Genomic DNA, 19,630 nt, shown 5'->3' on the forward strand with positions numbered 1-19,630 from the left:
ATTACTCCAATGGGAGCATTGTAAACAAACATAAACACCGCCCCCAACTCTGCCCGAGTGGTTAAAAACTTTGTCCATCCGCGCAAAGGACGTTCATTGGTCTAAATAACTCAATTTGGGCGTTACTATATTTGTTGTTGTATCTAGTGCAAGAAGAAGAAGTAGCTAGCTAGTTAGAACAGTCGGCTATTTAAGAATATATTTCGTTTAAATAATTTCATCCAAAATAACTGTCCGTCGTGCTCATTATATGATAGCGTTGGTTACGTGAAGAGTCGGTGGGAAAGATCGGTGTGGAATTTTCAATTGTATTTGTTTTTATTACGTTTTTCCAAAGAAGGTGAGTGTCTGACTGTTTATTCATTGTCTTCGCTTCGAGATCGTGCAGCATATTCCTTAATCTGGCACAATATCAGAAATAGCTTTGATCGATTTGTTGGCTGGTATTGGCTCTCTTTTGGATGTCATATGAATACGTTTTTCATTCAGCTATAAGGATTCGCCATAACATCCGCTTGCAACGTAAACTAGCTACTGGAGGTAGCTAACGTTAACCTTCGCCTACTCAGCTGACCAAGCCCAAAAATGTAAATAATGACGTGGCCACCTTGCCATTGTCTGAAAAACCACAACAGTAGGCTACTGTAGTTGGCTGTGATAGAAACAGGGCGATGCAGAATTCAATCTGCAGCTTTTATGATTTATCCATTTTAGCTAACGTTACCGTGGCTATCACACGATGTTTGTAAATAAACTGTGTAGCTAATTAATGTATCCATTAGAAAGCAAGCCAGTGTGCTCACGCAATGTAAGCTATGTTGTACATTTTCATATCTAATCTCAATATTTAGTTTACCAACAAGTGCAAATCTGACTATATATGCATATCACATTGATAAAGTTTAAAGAAATGTAAAAAAAAAAAACGTATTAACATTGTAGGCCCCTCTACATACAATACATGATTTCAAATAGAAAGAGGAGGAAGGGAAGCGCTACTAAGGTACACAATAGTAAATGTTGGTAGACAGAAGGTGCTCTTTGGTAAAAGGGTTGAGTTGGTCTGTAGTTTGTAAATCCAAAAACTTTCCATTTGGTTTAACTGTTTAAGGCGGTCCCCTTTTCTAATAGAGGCCGGGATATGATCAATACCCATAGCTTGTAGGGAGGCAGGGTTGCCATGGTGTAAGGACTTGTAGTGCCTTGCCATGGGGTAGTCTTCATTGCCTACCCGTATGGCGTACTTGTGTTCCGCTAGGCGATCTTGAAGGCGTCTCTTTGTCCGTCCAATATAGAACACCTTGCACTGTGGACATTCCAATCTATAGATGACATGAGTGGTTTTGCAGTTAATGAAATGCTTGACGTAATACTCCATTTTGGAAGCTGTATCAACGAAATACTTTTTATGTGCAATATTTCTGCAATGGTTGCACTGGTTACATTTACATTGATCATATCCCGGCCTCTATTAGAAAAGGGGACCGCCTTAAACAGTTAAACCAAATGGAAAGTTTTTGGATTTACAAACTACAGGCCACTAAATACCCGGGTTTGAATGAAGATATGGATTTCTCACCCTTCCTGTAGGGTTGTGATGGGTACATTTGCTGTCATCTAGTGGATATCTTTGCTCAATTGCCCTCAGCTATGTTTAGACTCTTGTTGTTCATGTTTTGCTGTGTTCTAGTGTACTATGGAATGTATTGCTTTCTTATTCTTGACACTTCGCCCAGACATATTTAAGGTTAGAACTACCTTTCTAAGTGTTCTGATACTTCTAGTTTGGAGTTACATTTTTATGATAACATAGCTACAGCATTTCACTTTAAAGTGTGTATACTATTGCTTACTAGGTGTGTCCAATCAATTTTAACCACTCCCCCTTCTAATTAGGGTTAATTGGAAAAGCTGTTAAACAGAGAACATTGTATTATTTCTTTGTACACCCTGATGAAGGCCATGCAGCCGAAACGCGTCGGTTTTTAAAAAAAACATTGTTTCTATTGAACATGCCATACTAATAAAGGCATTTTAATCAATTATATGAAGAGTGCCTTGGTCCTCCTTTCTTTTTGAAGACATGATTTCAAATGATTTGAGTTCTCAAGACAGCATACAATAGCCTATCTGACTCTCCTTGACAAGTTTTATTTTGTGTACCTGATCCATTATGTCATCATGGTCTTGGTACCTTGATATCAAGGTACAGCTGAGAAGTGGCTCCAGGCTTCACACATAGCCAGCTGGTTAGGCTATATTTTACTTTTTAAATTAACTATACACATAAGAATAGATGTTGTTTGAAGAATATCACTTAACATATTTTATCCCGCATTATTATATGCACAACTGCAAGTAACAGCAATAAACAGATACAGTGGTGTTGCAATGATAGCGGTGCATCCATATATGATGTTTTATCAAATGTTAACCACTGTTGGCCCGTCCCTGTGTGTCTGTGTAGATGGACAGTCAGTACCAGCGCTCTGTACCACTGGAGGTGAGGAGGGCAGAGGGTGAGAGGGTGCGAGCCAAGCATCCCGACAAGATACCGGTGAGTGTGAACAGAATAAATGCCAGTGTTGGATAGCTTCCTTTCCTTAACTCCTTTCTCTTATGACCATTGCCACTGATCTGAAAGGACATCAGACTCATGATTGTGAATTCATTTTCAGGGCCTAAAAACCCTATCCATCCCTTTTATCAGCAGATAAGTGATCCTGGCAAGGGATGAAAGGAAAGGAAGCTAGTAAGGTGTTATTAAGATCAGATAGGGTTCAATACATGGATCTTAGCCTTGCATGCCAAGTTTCTTGGCTCCAGTTGAATGAGACATGATGGTGCAGTGTGTAATTACTGATCAAGTACTGTGTTACCTCCTAAACCAGATAATTGTGGAGAGGGCTACCAGGTCGAGAGCTCCTGACCTGGACAAGAAGAAGTACCTCGTGCCCTCTGACCTCACAGGTGAAACTGACGAGATGTCTGTCTTTCTCACAATTATTTCCTCTCTTCCAACTCATGACCTTGTTCTTATCCTCTTCCCTCTCCCAGTCCCTCTCTTCCTTCTCTCCTCCTTCCTTATTTTCTCCACTATTGTGCCACTCTTCCTCTTCTTTTGAAATGAAAGTCTAGGTAATGTGTTTATTTTCGTTCTGTAAGTCTCTGCCTGAGCATTTCTCTATTTTTCTCTCTCAGTGGGTCAACTGTGCTTCCTGATCCGACAGCGTGTGTCTATGAGACCTGAGGAGGCTCTCTTCTTTTTCGTCAACAACTCCCTTCCCCCATCCAGTTCTCCTCTCTCTGCAGTCTATGAGGTAAACACACACGCACACTGACACAACTTTTTATCCTACCCCCATGACCCCCTGACACGAGATCCAGATGCCGGGCATTCCCTCACGGTCAGTGACACAACTCCATTACATTGAGATTGTGTTGCGTGGGTTTTGCCTATGTTATAAACAATTGCAATTAAAATATCATGTTTTATTCCGTGTACATACTTCAGTTATTATCAGCAGTTCTGCTTTTGCCATTTTAAATCCTTATTTCCCTCCCTGTCCTCCCCCGTCCCTCACAGGAGCACCATGAAGAGGACCTGTTCCTATACATGACCTACAGTAACGAGAGCGTCTACGGTGCCTGAGACGGGACAAAAAGGAGGAAAGAGAGAGAGAGAGACTGGAGATGGGAGAGAGCTCTTTGTAATGTTTCACCACTATTCTTTAAGAATTTAGGAGATGGTGGGGAGGAGAGTTTGGTGGGTAGGGTTTGTATAAGTTTTGTCAGTATTTTTGGAGTGATCATATTCTGTGTCAGTATGCTCTCAACCATGCTAAGGCATTCTAAATTTGAAAAATAACGGGGTAATTGGAAATAGGGGGAGTGAAAAAGAGATTTCAATAAAAGAAGAGTGTTAAGGGGAAAGCTCTTTTATTCCTATCTTTCTTTCTCAGCCAGCCATCTGTATTTAATGCAAATAGTATTTTTTTGTGTAAATTAATATCATGGACTTTTGTGGAAAATAAAATCCAAAATGCATGGTTTGCTAGTTCTGTATTTTGTCATTTAAAAAAAAAAAGTTTTATTCAAGCAAGACTGTGTGCGAGTGTGTATTGTCACATCACAAACTGTCCCCATCTCATCCTCTATTTTAAAAAGTTGTGAATGTAAGACATTTGTCTTTTGCAGAAGTTCTAAGATGATTCATTTGGATATACTATATGATTCATTTTCAATCACATTTCTCATAAATATCCCAATTAAAATAAATTGCTGACACAGGAATGGCGAGAGGGAATGACGAAACGTCTTTAATAAAAAAGAGTGAGTGAGCCAAAGAGAAATCAGTGAGGAAGTGTAACTTGTAACTGAAAGGAGGGATAACTTTAGTGCATTATTTATTTTGCATTCAGGTGACACTAGCTACAGAGACTAAGGGAGATAATTTAAATAGACATATTAGGTTTGTGTGTGGGAGACTTGCTACACAAGTAACTTTCTGGAGTTTTTGCTGAATAGGCTTATAGGCTTTCCAGGGAAATAGAAAGTTCGAGACCCAGACAGAAAACGGGAGAATCATGGAGATGCAAGAAATCCCCCAAGAGGAGGAAAGAGTGGTGGAAGTGGACGAGAGTCAGAGAATGCTGGAGACCTCAGGTAAAGAAAGAGACCATCTTCATCACCAAACTTGAGCTACTGGGGTAAATTTGCACCGCTTTCCTCGGAATACATCAGCATATTTTAATTTCTCTTACTGTAGGTTCAATCCTTTTAAAAAGCGTCTTAGGCTATATGCTATTTTTTGTTGTGTTCTGAGAAGATTCATTTGGTCCTCACATAACCTATCTGTGTCTGCATGTCTATCAGTCGAGGAAGCTGAATCTACAATCTATTCCAAACTGAAGAGTCCATCGGAGGACATTTATGCTGAAGCTTCTCCTGGCCAGCCCTGTGCCAGAGACAGACCAGGTACAACTGGCTATAACACTGTTATTATATTATTCATCAAATTTAATCAATGAAGTATATTTTATAAATCCATTTTTACATAAGCAGATGTCACAAAGTGATTTACAGACACCCGGTCTAAACCCCAAATATTATAATTATAAGATGATTACATTATTATTACATATGTCTGAACTAATCCTAAATAAACAGAGGTCTAAAAATGTCCTATTAAAGTAATAAACATAATTTCTACTTTTAATACGCAAGAGTGGAAAAAGAGGAATCGAGAAAGACTGAATGAGTGAGAGAGAGAAAAATAGTCAGTGCAACTGTGAAAGTAGTTTTCCCAGTTCCGAATTTTGATTACCGACACATTTCCTTGGTCTAGCCTACTATTAATGTTGTGTGTGGTATACAGTTTGCATCTGCATGTCTAGACTGTTGTGGTCATTCATTGCCAACCCTTATATGGCACATGTTACAGGTGAGGTGAAGTTGTTATAACAAAACCAGAATGTCAATGTTCCAAAATGTCCATATAACAGGATTTCTATATTTCTGACATGGAAACATGAAATAAGGGGAGAATATTATCTAGCTTGTAACATATTGAAACCCATCTGGAGAGAAAGGACCTGTTTGTCTGTCTCACAATCAAGGCTGAGACATGATAATAGCAGACCTCCAGGCAGATCTATCGTTGAAAAACACAGCCAGGCTGAATGGACATCTCTCCAAAGACTTGATATCTCTCCAGACAGTTATTCAGAACGCTGTCTCTATACACGCAGAGATAGAGAGACAGAAAGTAGCAGTAGCAGCCAAAGGATTTTGGGACAGACATAGTATTACATGTATTACAGGAATTAATTATAAATCTGAAAAGGGCACGTTGCTATAGAGACGGAGAGGGATTATTTTTTAAATCACAGTGCATTTAGCCTTCACAGTCGCAGTCTGTGGGTCAGGAACGACAGTCATGTATATACAATTTTGCCGTATAGGAGGAAGTGGAGTGAATGCCAAATTACCAGATGAGGCAAATACAAAGTTATCGGTTGAAGTGAATGAACAGCAAGAGAAAGGTAAGCAGGATTTCAATTGTTACTCGTAGTGATTGCTTATAAAATGTCTGATGGTGCCGGCCACATAACAAAGCCAGGGCCGTCCAAGAACGATACCTATAACGAACTATAACATCAAACAATTGAACTCGTTCAAATTCAAGTGAACAGGAGCGTTCACATTACAACTATAACTACAAAAGTAGTGGATAACGAGATCTATCTATCGTTTGGGTCACTTTCAGAGCGATGTTTACCCAGTCCCTAACAACCAATCAAAAAGGCGCTCTTGGCTCTAGCTGCGAGAGGAGGGCACAGTAAACTTGCCTAAAGAAAATAATGTACTTTTTTACTTCATACATTTTCCCTGACACCCAAAAGTACTCTTTACATTTTGACAGGAAAATTGTCAAATTCATGCACTTATCAAGGGAACATCCCTGGTCATCCCTACTGCCTCTGATCTGTCGGACTACCTAAACACAAATGCTTCATTTGTAAATGAATGTCGGAGTGTTGGTGTGCCTCTGGCTATCCGTAAATAAAAAATGTAATAAAAATGATGCCGTCTGATTTGCATAATATAAGGGATTAGAAATTATGAATACTTTTACTTTTGATACTTAAGTATATTTTAGCAATTCCATTTACTTTTGATACTTAAGTATATTTAAAACCAAATACTTTTAGACTTTTACTCAAGTAGTATTTTACTGGGTGACTTTCACTTTTACTTTAGTTATTTTCTATTAAGGCATCTTTACTTTTACTCAAGTATGACGATTGAGTACTTTTTTCACCACAGCTGATATAGAACGACTTGGGAGAATGATGATACATGACAAACAGCGCATATCAGTATAAGGCCATATTTTCCGATGGTACAGTACCAGTCAAAAGCTTGGACACACCTACTATTTCAAGGGGTTTTCTTTATTTTTACTATTTTCTACATTGTAGAAGACATCAACTATGAAATAACACATGGAATCATGTAGTAACCAAGAAAGGGTTAAAAAAAACGAAATATATTTGAGATTCTTCAAAGTAGCCACCCTTTGCCTTGATGACAGCTTTGCACACTCTTGGCATTCTCTCAACCAGCTTCATGTGGTAGTCACCTGGAATGCATTTCAATGAACAGGTGTGCCTTGTTAAAAGTTAATTTGTGGAATTTCTTTACTTCTGAATGTGTTTGAACCAATCAGTTGTGTTGTGACAAGGTAACGCTTCGAACACACCGACTGTATTATTGCGTTTTGATACACCAGAAGTACATACATTTCCAATTTAACGCTGCGTTTGCCTTGCAGCATTGCGTTGCAGAGGCAGTTGCAGTGCGTTCTGTGTTCTGGATTTTTTTGTTGTTATTCTGTCTCTCACTGTTCAAATAAATCTACCATTAAAATTATAGACTGATCATTTCTTTGTCAGTGGGCAAACGTACAAAATCAGCAGGGGATCAAATACTTTTTTCCCTCACTGTACACTCTTAGAGAAAAAGGTTCCAAAAGTGTCCTTCTGCTTTCCCCATAGGATAACCATTTTTGGTTCCAGGTATAACCCTTTGGTGAAAATGTTATACATGGAACCCAATAGGGTTCTACTTGGAACCAAAAGGGGTACTACCTGGAACCAAAAAGGGATCTCCTATGGGGACAGCCGGAGAACCCTTTTAAGTAGATAGTACCATTCTTTCTAATAGTAGAGTTGGCCTGGGCTACAGTTTATTGATATAGTCATAGACTGAATTGTACTGTTTCAAGACATTGTTAATGATGGTTGATGAGTATTACAATATAATTAGTAGAGCATAATAAACAGTAAGGAGGTAGCTATATGAGTAGATATAATATGTGGGCGGAATTCAATTTAAACACAATATTGATAATTATTTGGAATTATATTTTACATTCTTGGCGACAGGGGACTCCTACAGGACCATTGAATTCAGCTTCCGAGTTGGACGGTCCACGGTGGCTGGCATTGTCCCCTCTGTGGCACAAGCCATTTGGGACTGTCTGGTTGGTGAATACATGCCTGTCCCCAAGGAGGAAGACTGGAGGGCCATCCCTGCTGAGTTCCTGGAGAGGTGGAATTTCCCCAACTGTCTTGGCTCCATTGACGGGAAACATGTAGTAATCCAGGCTCCACCGTGCTCAGGCTCGCAATTCTACAACAAGGGTACATATTAAGTTGTACTCTTGGCTGTAGTAGATGCCATCTACTATTTCTGTGTTGTCGATGTTGGTGCTTATGGCAAGTGAAGTGATGGCTGGACCCTCCGGGACTCTGCCTTCGGCCAGGCACTTCAGGATGGCACCTTGGAGATTCCACCACCTGCATCACTCCCTGGGGCTGAAGACCTGGGACCTGTTCCCCACGTCTACATCGGCAATGAGGGCTTCCCTTTGAGACCCAACCTCATGAGGCCCTACGCTGGACGACAGCTGCCATTGCCAAAGCCTGTGAGGATCTTTAACAAACGACTGTCCAGGGCAAGGTTAGTTGTTGAATGTGCCTTTGGGATTCTGGCAGCTCGGTGGAGAATGTATTGGAGAGTGCTTGGTCTCAGCCCCTCAAATGTCGATGCCTGCGTGAAGGCCACATGTGTTCTCTATAACTACCTGCGGAGGTCATTCCAGGAGCCGCTCTGGATGGAAATGGGCACGCCAAATGGTCACCTACCTGATGTCAACAGGGCAGGTGCCAACAACGCCCCCAGACAGGCACTCCAGGTGAGGGAGAAACTTACCACCTACTTCTCATCGCCAGCAGGTGAAGTCCCATGGCAGTATGCCGTGGAGTGAAACTGCTCTTTTAAGAGCCCCCTAACACAAAGGTTATTTTAAGAACCATCCACCGTTGTCCATAAAATTGCATTTTTTCCCCAGATTACTTTATGTATCATTGTCTCTCTTCATTTGGAAGTTATATTTAAGTGAAATTTGGGAGTAAAGACCACACCTTAAGCCCAAATAAATGCTTCAGAGTTCAACAGACACATCTCAACATCAACTGTTCAGAGGAGACTGCATGAATCAGGCCTTCATGGGAACTCCTTCAAGACTGTTGGAAAAGCATTCCTCATGAAGTTCGTTGAGAGAATGCCAAGAGTGTGCAAAGCTGTCATCAAGGCAAAGGGTGGCTATTTTTTATTTTTTTTAGTTACTACATGATTCCATATGTGTTATTTTATCGTTTTGATGTCTTCACTATTATTCTACAATGTAACAAATACAGAAAAACCCTTGAATGAATAGGTGTGTCCAAACTTTTGACTGGTACAGTATATGTTAATGCCAATACATCTTGACAAAATACACACTCTGACTGTCCTGCTAATGTGCCTTTCGGAACCTTGGAAACTGTTGAGAAAAGACGCGTTACTGATCAAAATGGTTGTCTAATCAGGCCTTGGCTAGATTATTATTATTTCAGAATGAAACAGGCATTCAAAACGCAAGGCTTTTTCCAAATTGGGCACTAGAATTACTTTAAAAATATGAATGTTTACATTACTTATTTTATTGATTTCCCACCATTTTATAAGTCAGAAGACAGCCATCCAGAGCTTCCTAGGACTACGTCAACATCCTTTGTCGAATAAACTTGTATTTGCCTCCCTTTGGTGGTTGGCTGCATCATTACATCTATTTATATCACTTTACTGCAGCGTTAGGTCAAAGGGGCGGTCCTTAGAAAAACATTTATCCGTCTTGACTGCTTCATGGCACAGACATGGCAAAGCAATTGCTGAATTTGTCTCGAGCAGGCGGATCTAAATACATAACTTTCATAGCTCTACGATAAAGATTGCGACCTACACACTCACAAGTTTGTGAGGAAGTCAAACATTTTATATCGGAGGCAGATACATTGCATGTGTTCATAATGACACAATCGAGCCCTTTACATGGCCCTTCTCCACTTGTCTATAGGAGGGATGCAAGCTGTTTAAATGGCCCAAATGTTGATTTAGACGTTCACACATTTAACAGATTTTGACTATCATTAATGTAATAAAGAAGGTGAAATATTTTGGGTAGTTGTTCCTACAGCAGATTATAACTATATATGGGCATATTATAAAGTTTAAAAAGGCTTATTCATTCATAAAAAATAAATAAATCATATTATCATATTTGTATTAGACTTGTATTGTGTATTAGATCATATGGGTTGAAAAGTGTTATTATCTCAGACATAAATAAATAATTCCAGGTGACAGCCATAGGTCATAGCTTTCTAGGGGGGAAACACTACTACATTAATAAAATATTGATCTCTTGCTAGATTGATGACTAAGACCACAGTGAAACAGTGAAAAACGTCTGTCAGCTTTTAAACCTTGAGACAATTGAGACATGGATTGTGTGTGTGCCATTCAGAGGGTGAATGGGAAAGACAAAAGATTTAAGTGCCTTTGAACGGGGTATGGTAGTAGGTGCCAGGCGCCCCGGTTTGAGTGTGTCAAGAACTGCAACGCTGCTGGATTTTTCACACTTAACCGTTTCCTGTGTGTATCATGAATGGTCCATCACCCAAAAGGACATCCAGCCAACTTGACACAACTGTGGGAAGCGTTGGAGTCAACATGGGCCAGCATCCCTGTGGAACGCTTTCAACACCTAGTAGAGTCCACGTCTCGACAAATTCAGGCTGTTCTAAGGGGAAAAGGGGGTCCAAATCAATATTAGGAAGGTGTTCCTAATGCTTTGTACACTCAGTGTATAATGTTATTGTTTTCGTCTTTGGTGTGGATGGCCCTTAAGACTATTCTTTCCTTGTCTAGACCTGCAGGTCCTGGGGAACGTTGGTCTGTACCGCGCAGTGTGTTTACTACTGTCTGCCATCTGTCTGGTTCTACTGCTCGTCATCATCATCCTCTGTGTCAAATGTGAGTATCATAGACTTTCTATTCTAGAATAGTGATTTAGAAACAGGCAAGACTCATTATTTTGATAGAATATCTAGTATGTTATTTTAGATAGCCTTCTATGCAAGAAAGAACTAAACAAATGTGTAATAGGATTCCATTCTCTTTTTTTCTTCATTATTCTCTAGTTCCATCCCAGCCTCAGGTCTGTCATGGAACTGAAAAGGGGATTGAGGCTAAAGAGAAGGGGAGTGTGACTGAAAAAGGGATTGAGGCTAAAGAGGAGAGGTTCCAGTCCACTGAGGTGTGCAGCCTGCAGACATGCCAAGCACAATACTTCCAACAACAGAGCCAGGGTGAGTCCACCACTGTAGTGTGTTAGTCTAATGCAACCTATTCAACTATATCGCTCTACATATTGTCAATGTATCGATCTAATGCTTTGAGATGTATTGTACCACTACAGTGTTTTCTCTTTGACTTCATACCACGCTAATAATAATTATTAAACCTACATGTATTAATTGAACTACATGTTGTACTTGAAGAGTAATTTCCCTCCTTTTCTCCAGTACCTGCGTGCCACAAGTGTGATGAAGGCTGGCTGCACTTTGAGAGCTCCTGCTACTTCCTCTCCAGAGACAGAATGAACTGGGACGAGAGCAGGGACGAGTGTAAGAAGACAGGGGCAGATCTGGCCGTCATAACAAACAAAACAGTGCAGGTGGTTCTACTACAATTGTTACTCCTCTCTTGTTACCTCTTGTTTCTCTTCTTTGTATAACAGTGACCATGCAATGATGATAGCAAAGTATGACAATCATACATAAAATTTGGATTGACTAAGGTTACTAATAGTCCAATAAAAACAGTGTAAAAACAAATAATTCTCCCAGACCTTTCTAACGAAGAAGGGAAACCTGATGTACTGGATCGGCCTGAGACAGAGAACCAGGAACTGGGTTTGGGTCAACAACACTGCACTGGGACAGAGGTGAGACAACCGATGATGATGTTTATTGGCCTTCAAGACGACAAACAGACTATGTTATCCAGAAATGAAAATAATTGTAATGTTTTAGTATGGACAGTACTGAGCTGTTCCCTTTCCTCTCATTGATAGTTACTGGTCAGGATCCAACAGACAAGGGGATTGTGGGTTACTGACAGGAAGGGGTCCTCCTGAGAGAAGCTGGAGCTCCACATCATGTGACGATTACAGCTTCTACATCTGCCAGAGGGGGCACTAAAGGACAGACTTCACCATCTGCCAGCAGTCACCAACCCTGGTCCTGGAGATCTATACGATGTACAGGCTTTTGTTACAGCCCAGCAGTAAGACACATGATTTAGCTAGTCAATGAATCACCTTGATTAGCTGAATCATTTAAGTGTTGTACACCATGTTGGTCAGCAGGGTTGGTGGCCACTGCCATATTCCAACTAAGAAACCTGTCAATACTCCTATTCCATAGCCTTTTAAACCACGATTACGCATCTCTATCAATAGCCTTTTAAACCACGATTACGCATCTCTATCAATAGCCTTTTAAACCACGATTACGCATCTCTATCAATAGCCTTTTAAACCACGATTACGCATCTCTATCAATAGCCTTTTAAACCACGATTACGCATATCTATCAATAGCCTTTTAAACCTTGATTATACACTTTATGACATACGTCTATGTTATAATTCATTCATTAGACATCCAGGTTTGACCAATGATGGTAAATATAATCACATTACAGTTAGTTATGCCTTGTGAAGAACAATCAAGTCGGCCTACCAGTTTCAGTTAGAATTTGCACTAGATTAACACTCTATATTGCACTTATTTGCTTGTTATACTGAGATGTTTCTATATGTTTTCTTAATGCCTTTGAATGTGATAATGACCTACATGATTACGTGCATTAACCAATCATTAGGTTTTAAGTATTGATTCACAATCCTAAAAGAAACAAAAGTTTAATATAATTTGTCCCTGTAATAAAGAATCAGTTATTATACTGTCTCATCAAATCTTTCATAAAAAGTGTTCATGTGCTTTACTTGGAATGATAAAGTAACATACATGGTCCAAGAAAATTGAAATAGAATCTAGTCTACATTTCAACCCAGTCATACCCATGTACAAATATTTTGTTTTTGACATGTAATACTGCATATACAGTTGAAGTCGGAAGTTTACATACACCTTAGCCAAATACATTTAAACTCAGTTTTTCACAATTCCTGACATTTACTCCTAGTAAAAATTCCCTGTCTTAGGTCAGTTAGAATCACCACTTTATTTTAAGAATGTGAAATGTCAGAATAATAGTAGAGAATGATTTATTTCAGCTTTTATTTCCTTCATCACATTCCCAGTGGGTCAGAAGTTTACATACACTCAATTAGTATTTGGTAGCATTGCCTTTAAATTGTTTAACTTCCCTGGGCTAGCGTCCCACCCTAGTCAACAGCCAGTGGAATCGCGTGGCGCGAAATACAAATACCTCAAAAATGCTATAACTTAAATTTCTCAAACATATGACTATTTTACACCATTTTAAAGATAAGACTCTCGTTAATCTAACCACATTGTCCGATTTCAAAAAGGATTTACAGCGAAAGCAAAACATTAGATTATGTCAGGAGAGTACCCTGCCAAAAATAATCACACAGCCATTTTCAAAGCAAGCATATATGTCACATAAACCCAAACCGCAGCTAAATGCAGCACTAACGTTTGATGATCTTCATCAGATGACACTCCTAGGACATTATGTTATACAATACATGCATGTTTTGTTCAATCAAGTTCATATTTATATCAAAAACCAGCTTTTTACATTAGCATGTGATGTTCAGAACTAGCATTCCCACCGAAAACTTCCGGTGAATTTACTAAATTACTCATGATAAACGTTCACAAAATACATAACAATTATTTAAAGAATTATAGATACAGAACTCCTTTATGCAATCGCGGTGTCAGATTTTAAAATAGCTTTTCGGCGAAAGCACATTTTGCAATATTCTGAGTACATAACTCGGCCATCACGGCTAGCTATTTTGACACCCACCAAGTTTGGGACTCACTAAACTCAGAATTACTATTAGAAAAATTGGATTACCTTTGCTGTTCTTCGTCAGAATGCACTTCCAAGACTTCTACTTCAACGACAAATGTTGTTTTGGTTCCAAATAATCCATAGTTATATTCAAATAGCTCCGTTTTGTTCGTGCGTTCAGGTCACTATCCGAAGGGTGATGCGCGAGCGCATTTCGTGACAAAAGATTTCAAAATATTCCATTACCGTACTTAGAAGCATGTCAAACGCTGTATAAAATCAATTTTTATGCAATTTTTCTCGTAAAATAGCGATAATATTCCAACCGGGCAACATTGTATTCATTCAAAGGCTGAAAGAAAAAAATGGAGAATTCTCGTGAACGTGCATCTCAGTCTCACTGTCCTCAGGCTGACCACTCACAAACAGAGCTGTTGTACTTTGCCCAGAGACAGCAGACACCCCATTCCACTTTCTGGTGGCTTTAGAGAGCCAATGGGAGCCTTAGAAAGTGTCACGTTACAGCACAGATGCTGTATTTTCGATAGAGATGCAACAGAAGGACAACAAATTGTCAGACAGGGCACTTCCTGTATGGAATCTTCTCAGGTTTAGGCCTGCCATATGAGTTCTGTTATACTCACAGACACCATTCAAACAGTTTTAGAAACTTTAGAGTGTTTTCTATCCAAATCTCCTAATTGTATGCATATTCTCGTTTCTGGGCAAGAGTAGTAACCAGTTTAAATCGGGTACGTTTTTTATCAAGCCGTGCAAATACTGCCCCCTAGCCCCAACAGGTTTTAACTTGGGTCAAACGTTTGTAGGCCTCCTTGCTCACACACGCTTTTTCAGTTCTGCCCACACATTTTCTATTAAATTGACGTTAGGGCTTTGTGATGGCCACTCCAATACCTTGACTTTGTTGTCCTTAAGCCATTTTGCCACAACTTTGGAAGTATGCTTGGTGTCATTGTCCATTTGGAAGACCCATTTGTGACCAAGCTCTAACTTCCTGACTGATGTCTTGAGATGTTACTTCAATGTATCCACATAATTTTCCCACCTCATAATGCCATCTATTTTGTGAAGTGCACCAGTCCCTCTTGCAGCAAAGCACCCCCACAACATGATGCTGCCACCCTGTGCTTCACGGTTGGGATGGTGTTTTTCGGCTTGCAAGCCTCCCCCTTTTTCCTCCAAACATAACGATGGTCATTATGGCCAAACGGTATTATTTTTGTTTCATCAGACCAGAGGACATTTCTCCAAAAAGTACGATCTTTGTCCCCATGTGCAGTTGCAAACCGTAGTCTGGCTTCTTTATGGCAGTTTTGGAGCAGTGGCTTCTTCCTTGCTGAGCGGCCTTTCAGGTTATGTCGATATAGGACTCATTTTACTGTGGATATGGATACATTTGAACCTGTTTCCTCCAGCATCTTCACAAGGTCCTTTGCTGTTGTTCTGGGATTGATTTGCACTTTTCGCACCAAAGTACGTTCATCTCTAGGAGACAGAACGCGTCTCCTTCCTGAGCAGTATGACGGCTGCGTGGTCCCATGGCGTTTATACTTGCGGACTATTGTTTGTACAGATGAACGTGATACCTTCAGGCGTTTGGAAATTGCTCCCAAGGATGAACCGTACTTGTGGAGGTTTACCATTTTCTTCTGAGGTCTTGGCTGATTTCTTTTGATTTTCCCATGATGTCAAGCAAAGAGACACTGAGTTTGAAGGTAGGCCTTGTAATACATCCACAGGTACACCTCCAATTGACTGAAATGATATCAATTAGCCTGTTAGAAGCTTCTAAAGCCATTACATTTTCTGGAATTTTCCAAGCTGTTTAAAGGCCCAGTCAATTTAGTGTATGTAAACTTCTGACCCACTGGAATTGTGATACAGTGGATTATAAATTAAATAATCTGTCTGTAAACAATTGTTGGAAAAATTACTTGTGTCATGCACAAAGTAGATGTCCTAAACGACTTGCCAAAACTATAGTTTGTTAACAAGAAATGTGTGGTGGTTGAAAAACGAGTTTTAATGACACCAACCTAAGTGTTTGTAAACTTCCGACTTCAACTGTATATAGTACCAGTCACAAGTTTGGACACAACTACTCATTCAAGGGTTTTTCTTTATTTTGACTATTTTCTACATTGTAGAATAGTAGAGAAGACATCAACACTATGAAATAACACATATGGAATCATGTAGTAACCTAAAAAGTGTTAAACGAATCAAAATATATTTTAGATTCTTCAGAGTAGCCACCCTTTGCCTTGATGACAGCTTTGCACACTATTGGCATTCTCTCAACCAGATTCACTTGGAATGCTTTTCCAACTGTCTTGAAGGAGTTCCCACATATGCTGAGCACTTGTTGGGTACTGTTCCTTCACTCTGCAGTCCAACTTATCCCAAACCATCTCAATTGGGTTGAGGCCGGGTGATTGTGGAGGCCAGGTCATCTGATGCAGCACTCCATCACTCTCCTTTATGGTCAAATATCCCTTACACAGCCTGGAGGTGTGTTGGGTCATTGTCCTGTTGAAAAACAAATGATAGTCCCACTAAGCGCAAACCAGATGGAATGGCATATCGCTGTAGAATGCTGTGGTAGCCATGCTGGTTAAGTGTTCCTTGAATTCTAAATAAATCACAGACAGTGTCACCAGCAAAGCATCCCCACACCATCACACTTCCTCCTCCATGCTTCACGGTGGGAACCACGCATGCGGAGTTCATCCATTTACCTACTCTGCGTTTCACAAAGACACGGCGGTTGAAACCAATAATCTCAAATTTGGACTCATCAGATCAAGGACAGATTTCTTCCGGTCTATTGTCCATTGTTCGTGTTTCTTGGCCCAAGCAAGTCTCTTCTTCTTATTGGTGTCCTTTGGTAGTGATTTCTTGGCAGCAATTTGACCGTGAAGGCCTGATTCAAGCAGTCTCCTCTGAACAGTTGATGCTGAGATATGTCTGTTACTTGAACTCTGTGAAGCATTTATTTGGGCTGCAATTTCTGAGGCTGGTAACTCTAATTAACTTATTCCCTGCAGCAGAGGTAACTCTTGGTCTTCCTTTCTTGTGGCGGTCCTCATGAGAGGCAGTTTCATCATAGTGCTTGATGGTTTTTGCGATTGCATTTGAAGAAGCTTTCAAAGTTCTTGAAATTTTCTGGATTGACTAACCTTGATGTCTTAAAGTAATGATGGATCGTCATTTCTCTTTGCTTTTTTGAGCTGTTCTTGCCATAATATGGACTCTGTCTTTTACCAAATATGTCTATCTTCTGTAAACCACCCCTACCTTGTCACAACACAACTGATAGGCTCATACACATTAAGAAGGAAAGAAATTCCACATTTTTAACAAGGCACACCTGTTAATTGAAATGCATTCCAGGTGACTACCACATGAAGCTGGTTGAGAGAATGCCAAGAGTGTTCAAAGCTGTCATCAAGGCAAAGGGTGAATACTTTGAAGAATCTCAAATAACAGATATTTTGATTTGTTTAACACTTTTTTGTTTACTATGTGATTCCATATGTGTTATTTAATATTTTTGATGTCTTCACTATTATTATACAGTGTAGAAAATAGTAAAAATAAAGAAAAACCCTTGAATGAGTAGGTGTGTCCAAACCTTTGACTGGTACTGTCCATGCAGGGGCGCCATGCACCCATTATTTTAGAAGGGGCAAGAAGTACGTGAGGATACAGGAGGGGGGGGGGTCAGCCCCCTCTGGAAGTTGGAGAATGTAGTTTTTTTTACACGTGAATCAGCTCTTTCCTGCAATCTGGAGCTGTAATTATTATGCCTCTTTACCTGTTCAATTGTCATTTTAATTAATGATGCACATTGATTCTTTAAGAACTTTTATGCTTTAGGAGTTTAGCACAACTGCTATACTGGTACACTACATGACCAAAAATATGTGGACACCTGCTCGTCGAACATCTCATTCCAAAATCAGGGGCATTAATATAGAGTTGGTCCCCCCTTTGCTGCTTTAACAGTCTCCACTCTTCTGGGAAGGTTTTCCACTAGCCGTTGGAACATTGCTGCAGGGACTTGCTTCCATTCAGCCACAAGAGCTTTAGTGAGGTCGTGCACTGATGTTGGACAATTAGGCCTGGCTCGCAGTCGGCGTTCCAATTCATCCCAAAGGTTTTCGATGGGGTTGAGGTCAGGGTTCTGTGCAGATCTTCCACACCAATCTCGACAAACCATTTCTGTATGAACCTCACTTTGTGCCTAGGGGCATTGTCATGCATAAACAGGAAAGGGCCTTCCACAAACTGTTGCCACAAAGTTGGAAGCACAGAATCGTCTAGAATGTCATTGTATGCTGTAGTGTTAAGATTTCCCTTCACTGGAACTAAGGGGCCTAGCCCGAACCATGAAAAACAGCCCCAGACCATTATTCGTCCTCCACAGTTGGCACTATGCATTTGAGCAAGTAGCGTTCTCCTGGCATCCGCTAAACCCAGATTTGTCCGCTGGACTGCCAGATGGTGACACATGATTCATCACTCCAGAGAATGCGTTTCCACTTCTCCAGAGTCCAATGGCAGCAAGTTTTACACCAGTCCAGCTGATGTTTGTCATTGTGCATGGTGATCTTAGGCTTGTGTGTGGCTGCTTGGCCATGGAAACCCATTTCATGATGCTCCCAACGAACAGTTATTGTGATGATGTTGCTTCCAGAAGCCGTTTGGAACTCGGTAGTGAGTGTTGCAACCGAGGACAGATGATTTTTACACTCTACGCGCTTCAGCACTCAGCGGTCCTGTTCTGTGAGCTTATGTGGCCTACCACTTCGCAGCTGAGCCATTGTTCCCACTTCACAATAACACCACTTGCAATTGACCGGGCAGCTCTAGCAGGGCAGACATTTGATGAACTGACTTGTTGGAAAATGTGGCATCCTCTGATGGTGCCACGTTGAATGTCACTGAGCTCTTAAGTACGGTCTCTTCTACTGCTAATTTGTGTCTATGGAGATTGTATGGCTGTGTGCTCGATTTTATAAACCTGTCAGCAACGAGTGTGGCTGAAAATAGCCAAATCCACTCATTTGAAGGGGTGCCATATACTTTTGGCCATGTGGTGTGTATTGTATCATAAGACAAGAATTAAAGCAATTTTTGTATTTTCTAAAGTCTAGCAACCTTGCCAGCTGGCATGCCTGCTAAGCTAGTTAGACTAGCCATTCTAACTTAATTGATAGCCTGAAATGACAAGGTAGCTAGTTACGAGGTTGTGAGATTGGGAACCCATCTAGCTGGCTAGCTAAAACAAACTTTATAAAATTGCTAGGTGGCTAGTATGACAGAGAAACTTATTGTGACCACTGCACTCAGAACAGGTTCTGGTAGGAAAATGTAATAGAATTCCTAAATTGTTTAGCTGGTCCGCACTCAAAAAAGAGATTCAAGGTTCATTTTTAGTATTTATTTCATTCAAGGGTGGGTAGATAGACAAACGTTTCAGCCTTCGTCAGTGTCATCAGCATCCTCTCTGAAGGTGCACTTCTTTACTTCTTGCTTTATATATTCATCAAGAAGGAATCAACATAGCTTGATCAAATTAATTTACAAACAGTCCTGCCCATCACCGGCAGCTAAAATCAGATGAAACGTTGTGTGTCACT

At 40.3% G+C, this 19,630-nt stretch overlaps 2 protein-coding genes across 3 annotated transcripts; both read left to right on the forward strand.

Annotated features, from left to right (window-relative positions):
- The first annotated feature begins 117 nt into the window (after nt 1-117).
- LOC115188365 (gamma-aminobutyric acid receptor-associated protein-like 1) lies at nt 118-4,055 on the forward strand. The gene is made up of 5 exons (XM_029747134.1): nt 118-340; nt 2,468-2,557; nt 2,892-2,970; nt 3,202-3,320; nt 3,587-4,055. Exons 2-5 carry the CDS (start codon nt 2,468-2,470, stop codon nt 3,650-3,652), a joined length of 354 nt encoding a protein of 117 aa, XP_029602994.1. The 5' UTR covers nt 118-340; the 3' UTR covers nt 3,653-4,055.
- Nucleotides 4,056-4,334: 279 nt separating this feature from the next.
- si:dkey-26c10.5 (CD209 antigen-like protein A) lies at nt 4,335-12,938 on the forward strand. 2 transcript variants are annotated; one of them, XM_029747121.1, is made up of 8 exons: nt 4,335-4,665; nt 4,876-4,977; nt 5,964-6,044; nt 10,819-10,923; nt 11,091-11,258; nt 11,475-11,626; nt 11,799-11,896; nt 12,026-12,938. In XM_029747121.1, exons 1-8 carry the CDS (start codon nt 4,587-4,589, stop codon nt 12,150-12,152), a joined length of 912 nt encoding a protein of 303 aa, XP_029602981.1. In that variant the 5' UTR covers nt 4,335-4,586; the 3' UTR covers nt 12,153-12,938. The 2 variants fall into 2 exon arrangements, with proteins under 2 accessions (XP_029602981.1, XP_029602982.1); XM_029747122.1 differs by lacking the exon at nt 5,964-6,044.
- The last annotated feature ends 6,692 nt before the right edge of the window (nt 12,939-19,630 follow it).

The sequence above is a fragment of the Salmo trutta genome, chromosome 3 (assembly GCF_901001165.1).
Source record: "Salmo trutta chromosome 3, fSalTru1.1, whole genome shotgun sequence".
Lineage (NCBI taxonomy): Eukaryota > Metazoa > Chordata > Actinopteri > Salmoniformes > Salmonidae > Salmo > Salmo trutta.

What these genes read in the sequence shown, in the direction of transcription:
- LOC115188365 (XM_029747134.1), top strand. Translation starts at nt 2,468, where the DNA reads ATGGACAGTCAGTACCAGCGCTCTGTACCACTGGAGGTGAGGAGGGCA. An exon ending in AGCATCCCGACAAGATACCG is followed by an intron (nt 2,558 to 2,891) that starts GTGAGTGTGAAC and finishes CTCCTAAACCAG; the next exon opens with ATAATTGTGGAGAGGGCTAC. An exon ending in CGTGCCCTCTGACCTCACAG is followed by an intron (nt 2,971 to 3,201) that starts GTGAAACTGACG and finishes TTTCTCTCTCAG; the next exon opens with TGGGTCAACTGTGCTTCCTG.
- si:dkey-26c10.5 (XM_029747121.1), top strand. Translation starts at nt 4,587, where the DNA reads ATGGAGATGCAAGAAATCCCCCAAGAGGAGGAAAGAGTGGTGGAAGTG. An exon ending in CTTCCAACAACAGAGCCAGG is followed by an intron (nt 11,259 to 11,474) that starts GTGAGTCCACCA and finishes CCTTTTCTCCAG; the next exon opens with TACCTGCGTGCCACAAGTGT. An exon ending in AACACTGCACTGGGACAGAG is followed by an intron (nt 11,897 to 12,025) that starts GTGAGACAACCG and finishes TCTCATTGATAG; the next exon opens with TTACTGGTCAGGATCCAACA.